We start from the raw sequence: 14,372 nt of genomic DNA on the forward strand, positions 1-14,372 counted from the left end.
TGTGAAAAACGAAACTTCAACTTATAACTTTAATCAGTATTTAATCAGTATTCAATTTCTCTAAAAAAGTATTTTGAGCTTTCCATTTATCTAAAAAAGTATTTTGAGCTTTCCGTTTTTCTAAAAAAGTATTTTGAGCTTTCCGTTTAACTAGCTGCAGATGTCAAGTGGTCATCCTCCTTCAACAGTCTTTGTTGGCGTCTGTCAGTTGGCATCACACAGTCTGAGTGATGGCTCCCTTTTTTAACCGCTAACTCTTTATATATGAGGCTGTTTTACAGTGACTGAACGGTCAGTTTACTGGGTTGAAATACGTGAGAAGCTATTGTGTTGCCCTTGTATGGCAGTGCACAATGACTGCATGGCTCGAGGTCTAACCCATGCTTCAAACGACTGGGGCTTGGATGGATAGAGGTGTGCCGCAGCTTTCTCAGTTCTGCGTCAGGCTTATAAACGCTTGCAGAGCAATGTAATTAATTTAGCCAGTTATGAGAACCAGAAGACCTAGTTCTGGCTTGCCTAATATTAGACTGGTTTGTCCTAAAAACGTTGCGCTAAGCCTGTGCTGAGATCATGCTCTCTGTCTTCACTAAAAGAGGAAGAACTATAACGGGCATAGACAGGTCCACAACCATACACCCACATAGACGCTCATAGGTAAGGCATAAACCTTACACTTTCAGTTTATTCTTCCATTTTTCTGAAGTTAACTAATCAAAAGTACTACTGGGTCACATCTGCAGCAACTAAAACACGAGAAAGCATAGTCTTTAGAAAAACATGTATATAAATCATCACATAATTTGTATGTTGTACATCTCTGTGTTTGTTGTTATTTTTTCATTTTCAAGACTATACAGTTATCATATTGTCCCACAAGTGAAATGTAGGTATAGGACAGACAGGATAAGAACGTTACCAGTATTACATATTACATAGACAAACGCAAGCTGTCACACGGAATGATTTTCCCTCTCAGATTACACAGTCAGGTCAACAAGTTTGCTGATTGCAGTGTAGCCAGCCCTCCAGAACTCCTGCCTCATCTTTGGCAGATCTCTGTATGGTGACACCCAGAGGCTTGTGGGAACAGTATCTGGGGAACAAACCAGACTGTAATGGAGATTCCTGTGTTTAATCCGCCAAAGGGATTGTGTTCATAGTTAATCTCTCTCCCCCGTCCCCAGTCTCACCTCTTTCTTACCCCTCTATCCCTCTTCCCCGTTTGAATACCATGGCTGGCTTACCAGTTTCGCTCTCACACTGTCACTTCTGAAATGGCTCAATTACCCCACAGCTTAGAATGGTCACAAGACGTGTGGTTGCTGAGGAGAGCTGTCTGGTTGAACTAGATCCATCTGGAGCTGTACTGCAACCAATACTGCTGCAGTACATGTGCACAGGAGGCAGGGCCTTAGGCCGCTTGTTCAACCCACCCCACAATATCTACGTATTATATAACATTTAATATGTACATAGGCAATGGATATTTACCATGTCTATGGAAATACAAATTATAGAGTAGTATCAACATTCTCTATGCAACAATCTTTTATCTCAAGGAAATCTGGAAACAGTGCTTCAATAGACCCCCTTCTCACACCATTGTTTTTGTTGCGCTTGCTTTGTGCACATTCTTTCCTGATGTGGAAAACACGATAGATTAATCTAGGTCAGAGCCTCGCTCATCAGTCCCACCAGTACCACTGGAACATCCATAAAATGTCCTACATGCTTACTCAGCCTGCATGGAATTCCATAGAAACCGAACAAACCCAGTGCACTTTCTCTTAGTAGAAGAGCACTCAAATCTTCACATTAAAGTTACCAACAACAATATCCACAGTGTTAACGACATGCATGTTTACCATTGTCAGTGTAAAATCAGACAGTGGTCATGCCACTATTGCAGGCTTGATAGGATTTAGCTAACAGATTTAAATTTAAACTGCTTACAACATGGTTGGAAGTGCAGTTTTGCCACAAGACATTGTACTGCCATGTTTTGTGTCTGAAAGGTAATGTAATTGCAATTTCTGTGAATCTGGTTATGTGGTTGTTTGCTAGCAAATTATGGTGATGAAAAGTGATGTAAATTTCCTTACAATAATACAAAAAGAATGTTAACAATGACAACATAACAAAGACAGAAGCAACATTTGTGACATCTTGTGCTGTCATCATCAAATCCTTCTGTTTTGAATTATGAGAGTTGTTTCTTACAGTAACATTACAGTTGTGCTCAAAAGTTTGCATACCCTTGGAGAATTGGTAATATATGTACCATTTGTAAAGAAAACATGAGTGAGTGGGCAAAACACGTCTTTTATTTCACATTCAATTGGAGGTCATAACAGAATGGCACAACAAAACATGGCAACAAAGAAAAAAATTAACTGACCCCTGTTCAAAAGTCTGCATACCCTTAGTTGTTAATACTGCGTATTGCCCCTTTTAGCTTCAATGACAGCATACAGTCTTTTGTAATAGTTGTCTATGAGGCCCTGAATTCTTGCAGGTGGTATAGCTGCCCATTCGCCTTGGCAAAATGCCTCCAGGTCATGCAAAGTCTTTGGTTGTCTTGCATGAACTGCGCGTTTGAGATTTCCCCAGAGTGGCTTGATGTATTAAGGTCAAGAGACTGTAATGGACACTCCAAAACCTTCACCTTTTTCTGCTGTAGCCACTGGAGTGTCAACTTGGCTGTGTGCTTAGGGTCATTGTCATGCTGGAAAGTCCAAGAGCGTCCCATGCGCATCTTTCGTGCAGAAGAATGCAAAATGTCTGCCAGTATTTTCTGATAACATGCTGCATTCATCTTGCCATCAATTTTCACAAGGTTCCCCGTGCCTTTAGGGCTCACTCACCACAAAAACATCAATGAGCCATCAACATGCTTCACAGTGGGGATGGTATTCTGTTCAATATAGGCCTTGTTGACTCCTCTCCAAACATATCACTTATGGTTGTGACCATAAAGCTCTATTTTGGTCTCATCACTTCAAATGACAGTGTGCCAGAAGCTATGAGGCATGTCAAGGTGTGGTCAGGCATACTGTAACCAGGCTTTTTTGTGGCATTAGCACAGTAAAGGCTTATTTCTGGCAACTCGACCATGCAGGTAATTATTGTTGAAGTATCATTGTATTGTGCTCCTTGAAACAACCACTCCGTCTTTTTCCAGAGCAGCCTATATTTCTCCTGAGGTTACCTGTGGGTTTTTCTTTGTACCCCGAATAATTCTTCTGGCAGTTTTGGCTGAAATCTTTCTTGGTCTACCTGACCTTGCCTTGGTATCAAGAGATCCCTGAATTTTCCACGTCTTAATAAGTGATTGAACAGTACTGACTGGAATTTGCGAGGCTTTGGATATCTTTTTATATCCTTTTCCATCTTTATAAAGGTCCATTACCTTGTTACGTCTTTTGGCAGTTCTTTTCTGCTCCCCATGACTCAGTATCTAGCCTGCTCAGTGCATCCATGTGAGAGCTAACAAACTCATTGACTTTTTATACACAGACACTAATTGCAATTTACAACATCACATGTGTGGGAAACTCACCTTTAATTGCCATTTTCACCTGTGTGGGTCACCTTGTGTGTCTGTAACAAGGCCAAATATTCAAGGGTATCTAAACTTTTGATCAGAGTCTTTTGGGTGATTTCTGTTATCATTATGATTTAAAATGTGATAATAAATGGCTTCATATGATCACTATCCTTAAATAAATGTTTTTTTTGTTGCTTGATCAGTCATACTTTCAAAATCAATGCCAGTATTTCACAATTACTGCCAGGGTATGCAAACTTATGAGCACAGCTGTATTTGTGTACTGTTACTATAGTATTTCAACAGTTTAACCATCCCGGTATTCGAATGTAAATGTGTAAATGTGTGGCACATTATGATCTGTTTGCATCTCAAGCAGTTTCTGTCAAAGTTGGAAGGTGCTTTATCTTTCCAATCTCCAAAGAAATATTCTAGAAATGCCTGCTTCCACGAAGTCTACTACTGAAATATTTTAGTAATGCGAAGGACAGGTTTTACGAGACTTACCTTAGAGAAAGCTGAAAACGTAATTCTGTCTCGTTGTCTAAGATCTCTTAAAGGCATATTCATAATTAGTGACACTTTCCAAAATGTTCATGATATATCGCCATGTGTTATATCACCCTTTATAATGCAATACAACACTGCCTGTAACTGTTTAAAATAACTCCTGTGTTTTTATGAAACTTGTTTTTCTAGTCCATAGATTATTGCAATAATGACTTGAGCCTTTGAAAGTCTTGTGATTTACAGTCATACTGGTTTCAAAACACAGACACTGTTCAAAACACACATTAGGCTTCCATAATACAGTTTAACAATAGCTGACAATGTATTACAAATCTTTATGAAGCCTGATTCATGTGGTTGTCTTTGCTTAAAGGATTCACTCCAAGGGGATCAACAGCATATTTAAAAAATGTGTACATGGCTAAACGTCCCTGACTAAGCGTTGAAATGTCTGTCAGTGTCTACCTCACTCATGGAGAGCTAGGTAAAGCAACAGTCACAAGGTTAAACATGCACCATTTACAACATGATTGAGTACTGAATTTAACCCACAACCCTGGCACTGTGAGTGCCATGCTTCACCAAATGATCAATACAGGACTTAAGATGGTTAATAGCATCTTTTGAATGACAAAAATGAACATAAAATATAATCTAGGTTTTGAACACACATGACATGGTTATGAATAAATAGGTGTGACCTCTTTTGAGCTGGTTGGGCAAGAAGCCAGTCATTTTGCTGTGATAATGATGCAACCAGAGCACAGAAGAGGTACAGAAAAGCTTTAACATTACAACAATTAATTTTGCAATAGAAGTAGCCATACCAAATATGTAGTTGTCAAAGACAAAATCTGTTACGTTTTAATGCCCTGCTAGTACACATAAATAAAACTAACCAAATATTGAACCTAAATATTATTTAGCTGACATAGTTTTTTCCAATTCATGCTTGGTCCACAGCATACACTGGTAGCAGTAGCATCTCTGTTTTTGCCAGACCGCGTAAGCGGGCGGACTGACCAACCCACCCATCCACCTTTGTTAAATAGCGTAGTGGCTAGAGACGCGGGCTCCGGAACAACAGGTCCCGCGTTCGCTTCCCAAAACAGTTTGAACGCATTATGCCTGAGGTTCAGGACAGGAAAAACGTTGCGGGCTAAAAAATTACGTAGCTATGTAATAGGAAGCCTAAAATAAAATGGTTCTGGTGGATATTAGGATTTGTTCAGGATAGAAAAACACTTGGCAGGCTACACGATTCTCTCGTCTTTTCACTTGACAAAAAAGTAAGTTATCATTAGAGATGGCCATTCAAGGCTTCATTACCGTTCTTCTAACTGCAGGATATTATGCTAGCAGTGCTAACTCAAATGTCTCACCAATGTGAGTACACCGCTCACATTTTTGTAAATATTTTAGTATGTCTTTTCATGTGACAACACTGAAGAAATGACACTTTACTACAATGTAAAGTAGTGAGTGTACAGCTGGCATAACAGTGTAAATTTGCTGTCCACTCAAAATAACACAACACACAGCCAATTAATGTCTAAACCGCTGGCAACAAACTAAACCGCTGGTACACCCCTAAGTGAAAATTTCCAAATTGGGCCCAATTAGCCATTTTCCCTCCCCGGTGTCATGTGTCTCGTTAGTGTTACAAGGTCTCAGGTGTGAATGGGAAGCAGGTGTGTTAAATTTGGTGTCATTGCTCTCACACTTCCTCATACTGGTCACTGGAAGTTCAACATGGCACCATCATGCAAAAAACTCCTCTGGGAATTGTTGCTCTACATTAAGATGACCTAGGCTATAAGAAGATTGCCAAGACCCTGAAACTGAGCTGCAGCACGGTGGCCAAGACCATACAGCAGTTTAACAGGACATGTTCCACTCAGAACATGCCTGGCCATGGTTGACCAAAGAAGTGCACATGCTCAGCGTCATATCCAGAGGTTGTCTTTGGAAAATAGACATATGAGTGCTGTCAGCATTGCTGCAGAGGTTGAAGGCTTGTCAGTGCTCAGACCATACACCGCACACTGCATCAAATTGGTCTGCATGGATGTCGTCCCAGAAGGAAACCTCTTCTAAAGATGATGCACAAAAGCCCGCAAACAGTTTGCTGAAGACAAGCAGACTAAGGACAATGGATTACTGGAACCATGTCCTGTGGTCTGATGAGACCAAGATAATCTTATCTGGTTTAGACGGTGTCAAGCGTGTGTGGCGGCAACCAGGTGAGGAGTACAAAGACAAGTGTGTCTTGCCTACAGTCAAGCATGGTGGTGGGAGTGTCATGGTCTGGGGCTGCATGAGTGCTGCCGGCATTGGGGAGCTACAGTTCATTGAGGGAACACTGAATTCCCAAATGTACTGTGACATAATGAAGCAGAGCATGATCCCCTCCCTTCAGAGACTGGGCCGCAGGGCAGTATTCCAACATGATAACGACCCCAAAAACACCTCCAAGACAACCACTTCCTTGCTAAAAAAGCTGAGGGTAAAGGTGATGGACTGGCCAAGCATGTCTCTGGACCTAAACCCTATTGAGCATCTGTGGGGCATCCTCAAACGGAAGGTGGAGGAGCGCAAGGTCTCTAACATCCACCAGCTCCATGATGTTGTTCCAATGTTATTCTTGTCTTTTCTTTTTCACAGACTAGATTGTTAACTATAATTCCTTATACATTTCAATTATGGCTTTTATTGTGATAAAGACAATTTGAGTCCTGCCATCAAAATATCGTGTTGCTAAAATAACGCTAATGAAGCCTCGAATGGCTTCGAATGGCCATAACTAGTTATCGTCAGTATATTGATTGATACTGTATCCATGTCATTCACAAATGGCTAATTAACTGTTAAAAAAAAGAGGATTTGTTCAGGATAGACAAAAACCTCGCTGGTTACATGATTCTCTCATCTTTTCACTTGATGAAAAAGTCTGTTATCATCATCTATATTGATACAGTAGTTATTTTATCAATGTCATTCACGATCGGCTAAAAAGCTCTTAAAACAGCCAGTGGCAAAAGCCATAAAGTCCATAGATACTATCTGTGGTGGAGGTAAACTTAATAAGAAACGTTACTCAGTTTAATGCTAGTTAATGGTGTCTGACAAAATATTCAAACTTGGTGTGATGTTTAAGAGTGAAAATTATGTGAAGAGGCTATACTAATGCCAAGCATATATTCAGTGTGTTCTCGATTCTCGAGAGGGCAGCCACGATTAACTGATTTTATTGCGTGTCGGCTGAACTAGGCTTGCCTGGTTTCTTGTTTAGGTTGCTAGCTGATCTACCTTGCTCTCTCTCTCTCTCTCTACAGGTAGTAGCATTAAATACGTAGCTGCTCTCTTCTCAGGTAGTAGCATCTCCTTGTATTAGAAATCAGCTAACTGCTAACTGCTCTCTCCGGGGCATAGTTCCTACCTTGGATCTTAAATTAACTAATTGCTAACTAGTTTCTCAATGGGTCGTAGCATTTCCATTTCACAGGTAGCTAGCTAAATGCTCTTTCCACGGGTCATAACATTTGCATTGGACCAGTAGCTAGCTCACCCATACTAGTCTACCATTACACAGGTGTGATTGAATTTGGTCATGTCATTATGTTTCGCCTGATTCTGTTATATTGGTGGTAACCGCCTCATTTATCTTTTACTGAGTTCATCAGAATCTTGCAAACCAGATGGTATAAGCCATTACAGTAAACGCATTCCTCTTGGTAAAAAAAAGTCAATATTGTGTATTCATTGATTCAGCGTGGACACCATTTGAGTCATTGCTTCTCAAAATTACCACGTTAAAAACCTTATTTGACCCATCAAATAAGCTACAGATCACCAGAAACCGCAGTCCTTTTCAATTTTCTTAGAATACTTTTTTTAATTCATGTGACTATATTAAGTTGCTTTATTAAAACAGTTGATCTTGAAAATAACTTTATTGATAGATACATACTATAACAAACTAAGCATGCTAGCATACTAGCCCTGTTTACCCAAAGCTTACTAAAGTCGTTGTAGCAACTGCCCTAATACTTGTGCGTTACTTGAATACACCAGTTCCAAGCATGACTAATGAAAACGGTCTTACAAATTAGAAGTATAGAAATTAGAAGTATAGAAATTATGACATAACACCTTGCTAGTTATGTAACTGAAACAGATTGCTGTTTTGATGCTTTTATTGTGAGGGAAGGACATTGTTTAAATGAATTGGCTAGGTTTTTTTTTTTTCAGCTAAACTGACGATGTCCTGGACCTAACTAGAGGCTTTTTTTAGGGGGAAGAACATTGTTTACATCCTCCAGTTTGTAAGCGTTTTAGTTTTTTTAGGTCAGCAGGCCTTCACAATAGCATTTGTAGCAGTGACATATGTATTGCAAGTGATAGTGTTATCAATATGTAAAAAAATATGTACACATTAAAGTACATGGCAATGTTTGTATTGAATTGCTTTTTGGTCAATACATTTATTTGACACGTTAAATGCTGTTATTTAACCCTAACAATGTTCCATAGCTCATAGCTTTAATTTTGTGTTTTCCTTGTTTTATGTTTTTCCTTGTTTGTTTGGCTACCACCAAAGCTTCTTTGGGATTGGGTGGGTAGATCGTATCTCAACTCATTGCCCTTTATTGTCCCCTAGTAATAATGCTATTTGCCAAATTTTTTCAGTTTTTCAATTGAACTAATTTTAAAAAGAAATCCCCCATATTTTATGGTAAACTTGGCACATTTTGTAGAATCCACTTTAATGCAGAATAATACTAAAGACACTCATTGTTTTATCACATCATTTTCTGAAATTTTTTCGGGAAAGCTACCAGTCCTAGAACCCTTTATCAAAATACAAAATGATCTGTGCAAAATGTTTCTTAAAACAAATGCATATGTAACTTTGCACTCATGGAATTTAGTGCCTTGGACCTGTATGTAATAACTGCTAACCCTTTCTCCACGTTTTACCATTTCATTTTATCAGTAGTTAACAGCTGACATTTCGCTCCACGGGCAGTAACACCTCCCATGTATTGTTAACTAGCTAACCACTAACTATCTCAATCGCCAGGTGCATTCGCCAAGGTCAAAGAGAGTCAGCGGATGAGCGACGAAGGGAAGATGGACCAGGACGAGGCAGACGGAGTACGTAAACGCTGCCGGACAGTGGGATTTGCCCTGCAGGCGGAGATGAATCACTTCCACAAACGCCGCGAGGTGGACTTCAAGGAGATGATGCAGGCCTACCTCAAACAGCAGATTGCTTTCTACCAGCGTGTGGGCCAACAGCTGGAGCGTACCCTGCACATGTATGACAACCTTTAGAGGCGGAGCCTTTCATCAGCCCTGATGTTATCCTTCTGATCCAATATGGCTACACAGTTCATCGGGGCCTCCTCAGGGGTTGCCAGAAAGCTTAGTGGAAATGGAGACGTGGATGTTTCTTTGGCAGTTTCTCTCTTGTCTGTTATCTTTCTTTATGGTGGACCATGGTAGTCATAGAAGCCCAGCAGGAAAGAGAGGAGTTGCTGAGATTGTTACCTTCTAAACCTCTGACCGTTGCTTGTTTTGGCTTGAATACGGGTCAAGCAATTCATAAACCTGGAAGTAGAATATGTTCTTACGGAGGCGAAGGAAGTGAAGTTGTGCACCTCATGTAGTAATACATTTCCAGGCTGGATTTTGGAGTTGAAATGGTTGGTTTCAAGGGACTAACACCATTTTCGTCTTCATAATTCCATGTTATGACCAAAATGTATCTTTTTGATTTTGTATACGATACAATTTATTTAAGGTGTTTGCTATCAACCTTAATATGTTAAGTAATAGACATTTAATAATTATTTGTAGAGTCAAAGACAGGCATGTTTAGCCTTAACGCTTGGATAATTCTGAGCAGAGCGTAAAAACTTTGAAATGTATGAAGTCTATGACAGACGCCAAAACATCACCTAACCTTGTTTCTCTAAATAGGGGCTCAATTGCTCAGGTGTTCACTGCAAATGTGTTACCTTAATATCGTCCTTTGAGGTAAAGCTCCAGAAAGAAGTTCAGAGAGTCTGCCACCACATTACATAGTTTAAGATAATTAACCTAAAGTAATGAAACCGTAGTTTATTTTTCCTGTGGTCCCTGTGAGTGCCTTAAGGAGCCAAGGCATTTAAGTGTGATTCGTTTCAAGTAAATGTCTTCACCTGCCTCTGTTCTCCATTTGACAAGAAACAGGCACTTTGAATCAGTTGTGCTCCAGTTGAGTTTGCACAGGGGCGTTGTACCCGTGGACCATATAGTGTGTGAGTGGGTAAATGGGGGTCTATATGTGTGTGTGTGTGTGTGGGGTGGGGGGTGGGGGGGGGTGTATGCTTGTGATTTGCTGAAATTTTGTTAGATTTTGTTCATTGTGCTGTAACAAAAATTTGCCCAGCAGTCTTGAAGTTTGAAGTACTTGATGTTACACTAAGTGTGAACAAGGAGTTATAGCCTACATTCTTTGAGAAACAGTGTTGGTTTTCATTATATGGCGTTCCCCCTGGACTGCACAAGTTTCAGTGTTGATGACCAAATAATGTAAGTAGCTCCAGTGAAATCACATGTATGTGGGTTATAATGGAAGCCACCATGATAGACTTTATAGAGATCTGCGGTTTGTTTAAACTATCTTTAGAACTGTTGAGTACTGAGAGGTTTTAAGAGAGGCACTGCTTTACAGTGAAAGCATTACCTCAAGACTATAGTGAAGTAAATGATGCAATGCAGAGCATTCGCTTGTTCACAATTAAACCAGTGCTTCAAATAGCTGCTTGACTTAACAGTTCTTTCAGATGCTTTAATTGGCTTTTCCTAAGTATTGTTAAATAATGTGGAACGCTACTCAGGGTTTTATTCTGATCACATATTTTGGGATATTTAAATAAAAATGTCTAGCATTCACTTTAATTTGATAGGCCACAAACCAGTCAATATATAATAATATTGTATTTTCATTTTTTTGGACAATGTCCAGTTTTCAAGTAATGCATTTGACTCCAGTTCCAGTTAATCAACAAAGACTGGTCTGATTACCTTAGTAAACCACAAATGTCTGACTTTGTCTATGACACTGAGTGTTGTCTACATTGCTTTTTTGTTTCCATCATACAGTAAATTCCCACGTGTTGGCCGAAATTCAAACTAGGGCTTTCACACCCTTCCTTGGAAAGTCCTCGTCTTTCATTACTTTTCAACTCTTTTTTTTACCTTCATCTCTGTTGCTCAAAGACCAAAGGATACTTGTTCAGGATTCAGTTTAAAAGACAAAGTTTGGCCTTAATAAATAGCTGGCCGTACATAGGAGATGGTTGAGGGTTGACTTTCTTCAATGCTTTTGTTATTCAAGGAGATGGTAATGACAACATCTCTGGAAGGAGACTGGGCTAAAGGAGGTTGACTATTTGGGAGGAAAACGACTGCAAAAGATTCCTTGTAAACTGTTACCGGCTCACCTCTGACTACTACTGGCAGCGTGACAGTAATGTAAGGATGAGTAAATATATTAACATGTATGTCTGGTGTTGGAATATGATGCTGGTGCGGTCTGACACAGATGACTCTGGCCTAACGATGATGTGTGAGACTAGGTCAAGTATTCTGTTCTGTTTTAAAAGGAAAGCATGTATGAAAACAGTGTCTTAGGGTGTTAGCACAAGGAACGATGTCACTGAGGGGGGCTCTGAAATTCTTAATAAAAGCAACCATGCTGATTTTGGTTATCTAGCTTTGTTGTTTGAGTAGTGTGTTTTAATATCTGCATCATTAAGTGGTATGAATATGTATTACAGAAATACACTTACTCTACACATACAGTATATACACTGTCTCACACCAGAGATGGAGATAATATGGTGATTTTTACAAGGCTGTCAAAAAAGAGGGTGTGGTGAGGTTATAATCATAGCTTTGTAGGCTGCAGCTTTTCATTTCTGTCATTTTTTAAAAAGTAAAATAGAAAGACATTGATATTAATATAGTATTTACACATGAATTATTATACAAGCACCTAGCCTATTTTATCAATATGTCAAGTTTATCAATATGTCAACAACTCAGAGTGGGGGTGTGTGTATGTTAATCATGTTAAATTGTCCACTGTGAGAATCAAACCGACAACCCTTTACCAGTGCCATGCTCTTATCCAGTGAGCAACACTGGATCTTCTGTTGCTACTCCTGACATCATAATCAGACTCAATAATCTACAGGTTCTAACTGGCAAAATTATTACAAGATGAATGTAGGTCAAAGGAGAAATTAAATGGATTTCTTGAGTGCAAGCGTTATTTCTTATGTGGGGCTAAATTTTGACAGTTAAAAGACAACCATGGTAATATCATAAATATTTTAATGTCGTTTTTAGTAGGCTATAGAATTGGAGAAGGGGACATTTCTCCCACTGACAGGCAGTAGGCTCAAGCCTGTTTTCCCCAGTTAAAGGAGCATTTCCTGCACCTGGCTCCCAGACATTGACAGTCTGCATTAATCCATATCCTCCTAATTTGAAAAACAAATTGTCAGGGAAAACACTAATATGTTTTACCACCTAATAATTACCTTACAAATACTTTCAGTAAATACTATAGTTTATACTGTAATAATGTCTGTAATGTTTGCATAAACACATAATACTACAGCAGTGATAGGTACCTTTGCTCCTGGAGGGGCGAAACACTTTTGTTTGTTCATCCACTCCCAGGAAATGACCTGAATCCTAAGGTGAGTGCAATGAACCACCACAAACAATGTATATAGTTCTGACAACCAGAATTATATTTACAGCTATGCAATTAGGTCAGGAATATCACAAAAAACTAGAGTAAGGAGCATTCATTCTTAAATAAAAAAAAATCCTAACAATTTATTGAGTTGTGTATCTATGTGAAATGTATATATTTATATAAAAAGGTTTTAAAACATCCAATCAAAGAATCTTAATCTGACAAGTGCTTTCAACACTAAAGCATGAAGTGAAAACAGTTTCCACAGAATATCATGATGGAAGAACAGCTGTTATATTCATCATGACATGGAGGCATGGGACTGCACTATTCATATGCTTTAAATCAGGGGTAGGTAACTAGATTCAGCCGTGGTAACTAGATGCAGTCATTTTTTGTCAAGGCAGATGGTTTGGGGGCCCTGAACATAATTAGTACAATAGTTTCACTGTTATAATTGTTTACAAAATCACTAACATGACTCCAGTTGCCAAACCCTAATTTACATGTTGCCCCGTCAAGCAATCTATTTGTCAATATGTACAAAACATTATAAGCAGCTGAGTTGTGATGAACGGTAGTTCAAGAATGATAAAAACATATGTTATAACCTTGTTCATGCACTTAGTGAAAATTCTATTAACAACCTAACCGAGAAACAGGGATGTCCAAGACAACATATGGCAATCCTAATAACCCAATAAATTAACATTTTGAGGATGTTACTAGTTTTTTTTTTGTGCCTAAATCTCCAAGTATCAACTCAGCATGAAGGAAAGACAGGCTGGAAATAGATCAATGGTACTGTTAAGGTAAAGCACAAACTATGAGGTTTCTATAAGATATATTCAAATTTTCCAACATCTAGACCTAAATTACATCTTCCTACATCTTCAGCTTTTGAACATTAAAAAATATCAGTGCTTAGTTAAGATCGACCACAAGCAAAGAAAACTGTAGCGTATAGGTAAACCTCAATAAAACTGAATTGGCCTACTCTTTGGAAAAATGTCCAAACCTTGAAGCAGTTGCCACAGTAATGCTAATAGTGCACTTTTTCAAAAGTGCTTAGATTCCAGAAAAAGAAAGGAAGTGGACAGATAAAAACAAGTTGGTCTCCTTTGAGCAGTTTCCATAGGACATAGCAGAGGGTTGAATGAGGTAGCTAACTATTTTCACAAGGCGAGAGAACATTTCTTGAAAAAGGTCCAATGTTTTCCCAAAGCTCAAACACTGAATTGCTGAGGAAACTCATTACAGAAAGCAACCGTGTTTTTTTTTTAAAGTTCTAAAGAAGGATGGGTTTCCTTGTGCCACAGGGCATATCTCCTCCTGTATGTCTGTGTCCTCAGGAGAGGCACATGGCAAACACTTTACTGTCCAAAGTGGCAACAGATGTTAATAAAACAAATGGCATGCTCAGAGGAATAGAGAGAAACCAGCAGTACATGTCTCGGAGTCTCAGAAGAGACAGCATTCTTTCAACCCTGTAACAGAACACCTTGAAAGACATCGTCAACCGAACTGAATGTTCTTGGTTGTCCCAAGCTC

At 39.1% G+C, this 14,372-nt stretch overlaps 1 protein-coding gene across 2 annotated transcripts in view; it reads left to right on the plus strand.

Moving 5' to 3' along the window:
- Positions 1-11,825, plus strand: part of snx33 (sorting nexin 33) — a 30,316-nt gene extending 18,491 nt beyond the window's left edge. For both annotated transcript variants that reach the window (XM_010884298.4, XM_034288173.1), the window contains one exon: positions 9,144-11,825. In XM_010884298.4, coding sequence (XP_010882600.1) covers positions 9,144-9,397 — 254 coding nt within the window. In that variant the 3' untranslated portion in view covers positions 9,398-11,825. The remainder of the gene's footprint in view (positions 1-9,143) is intronic.
- Positions 11,826-14,372: the final 2,547 nt, after the last annotated feature.

This window comes from Esox lucius, chromosome 19 (genome assembly GCF_011004845.1).
Source record: "Esox lucius isolate fEsoLuc1 chromosome 19, fEsoLuc1.pri, whole genome shotgun sequence".
Classification (NCBI taxonomy): Eukaryota; Metazoa; Chordata; class Actinopteri; order Esociformes; family Esocidae; genus Esox; species Esox lucius.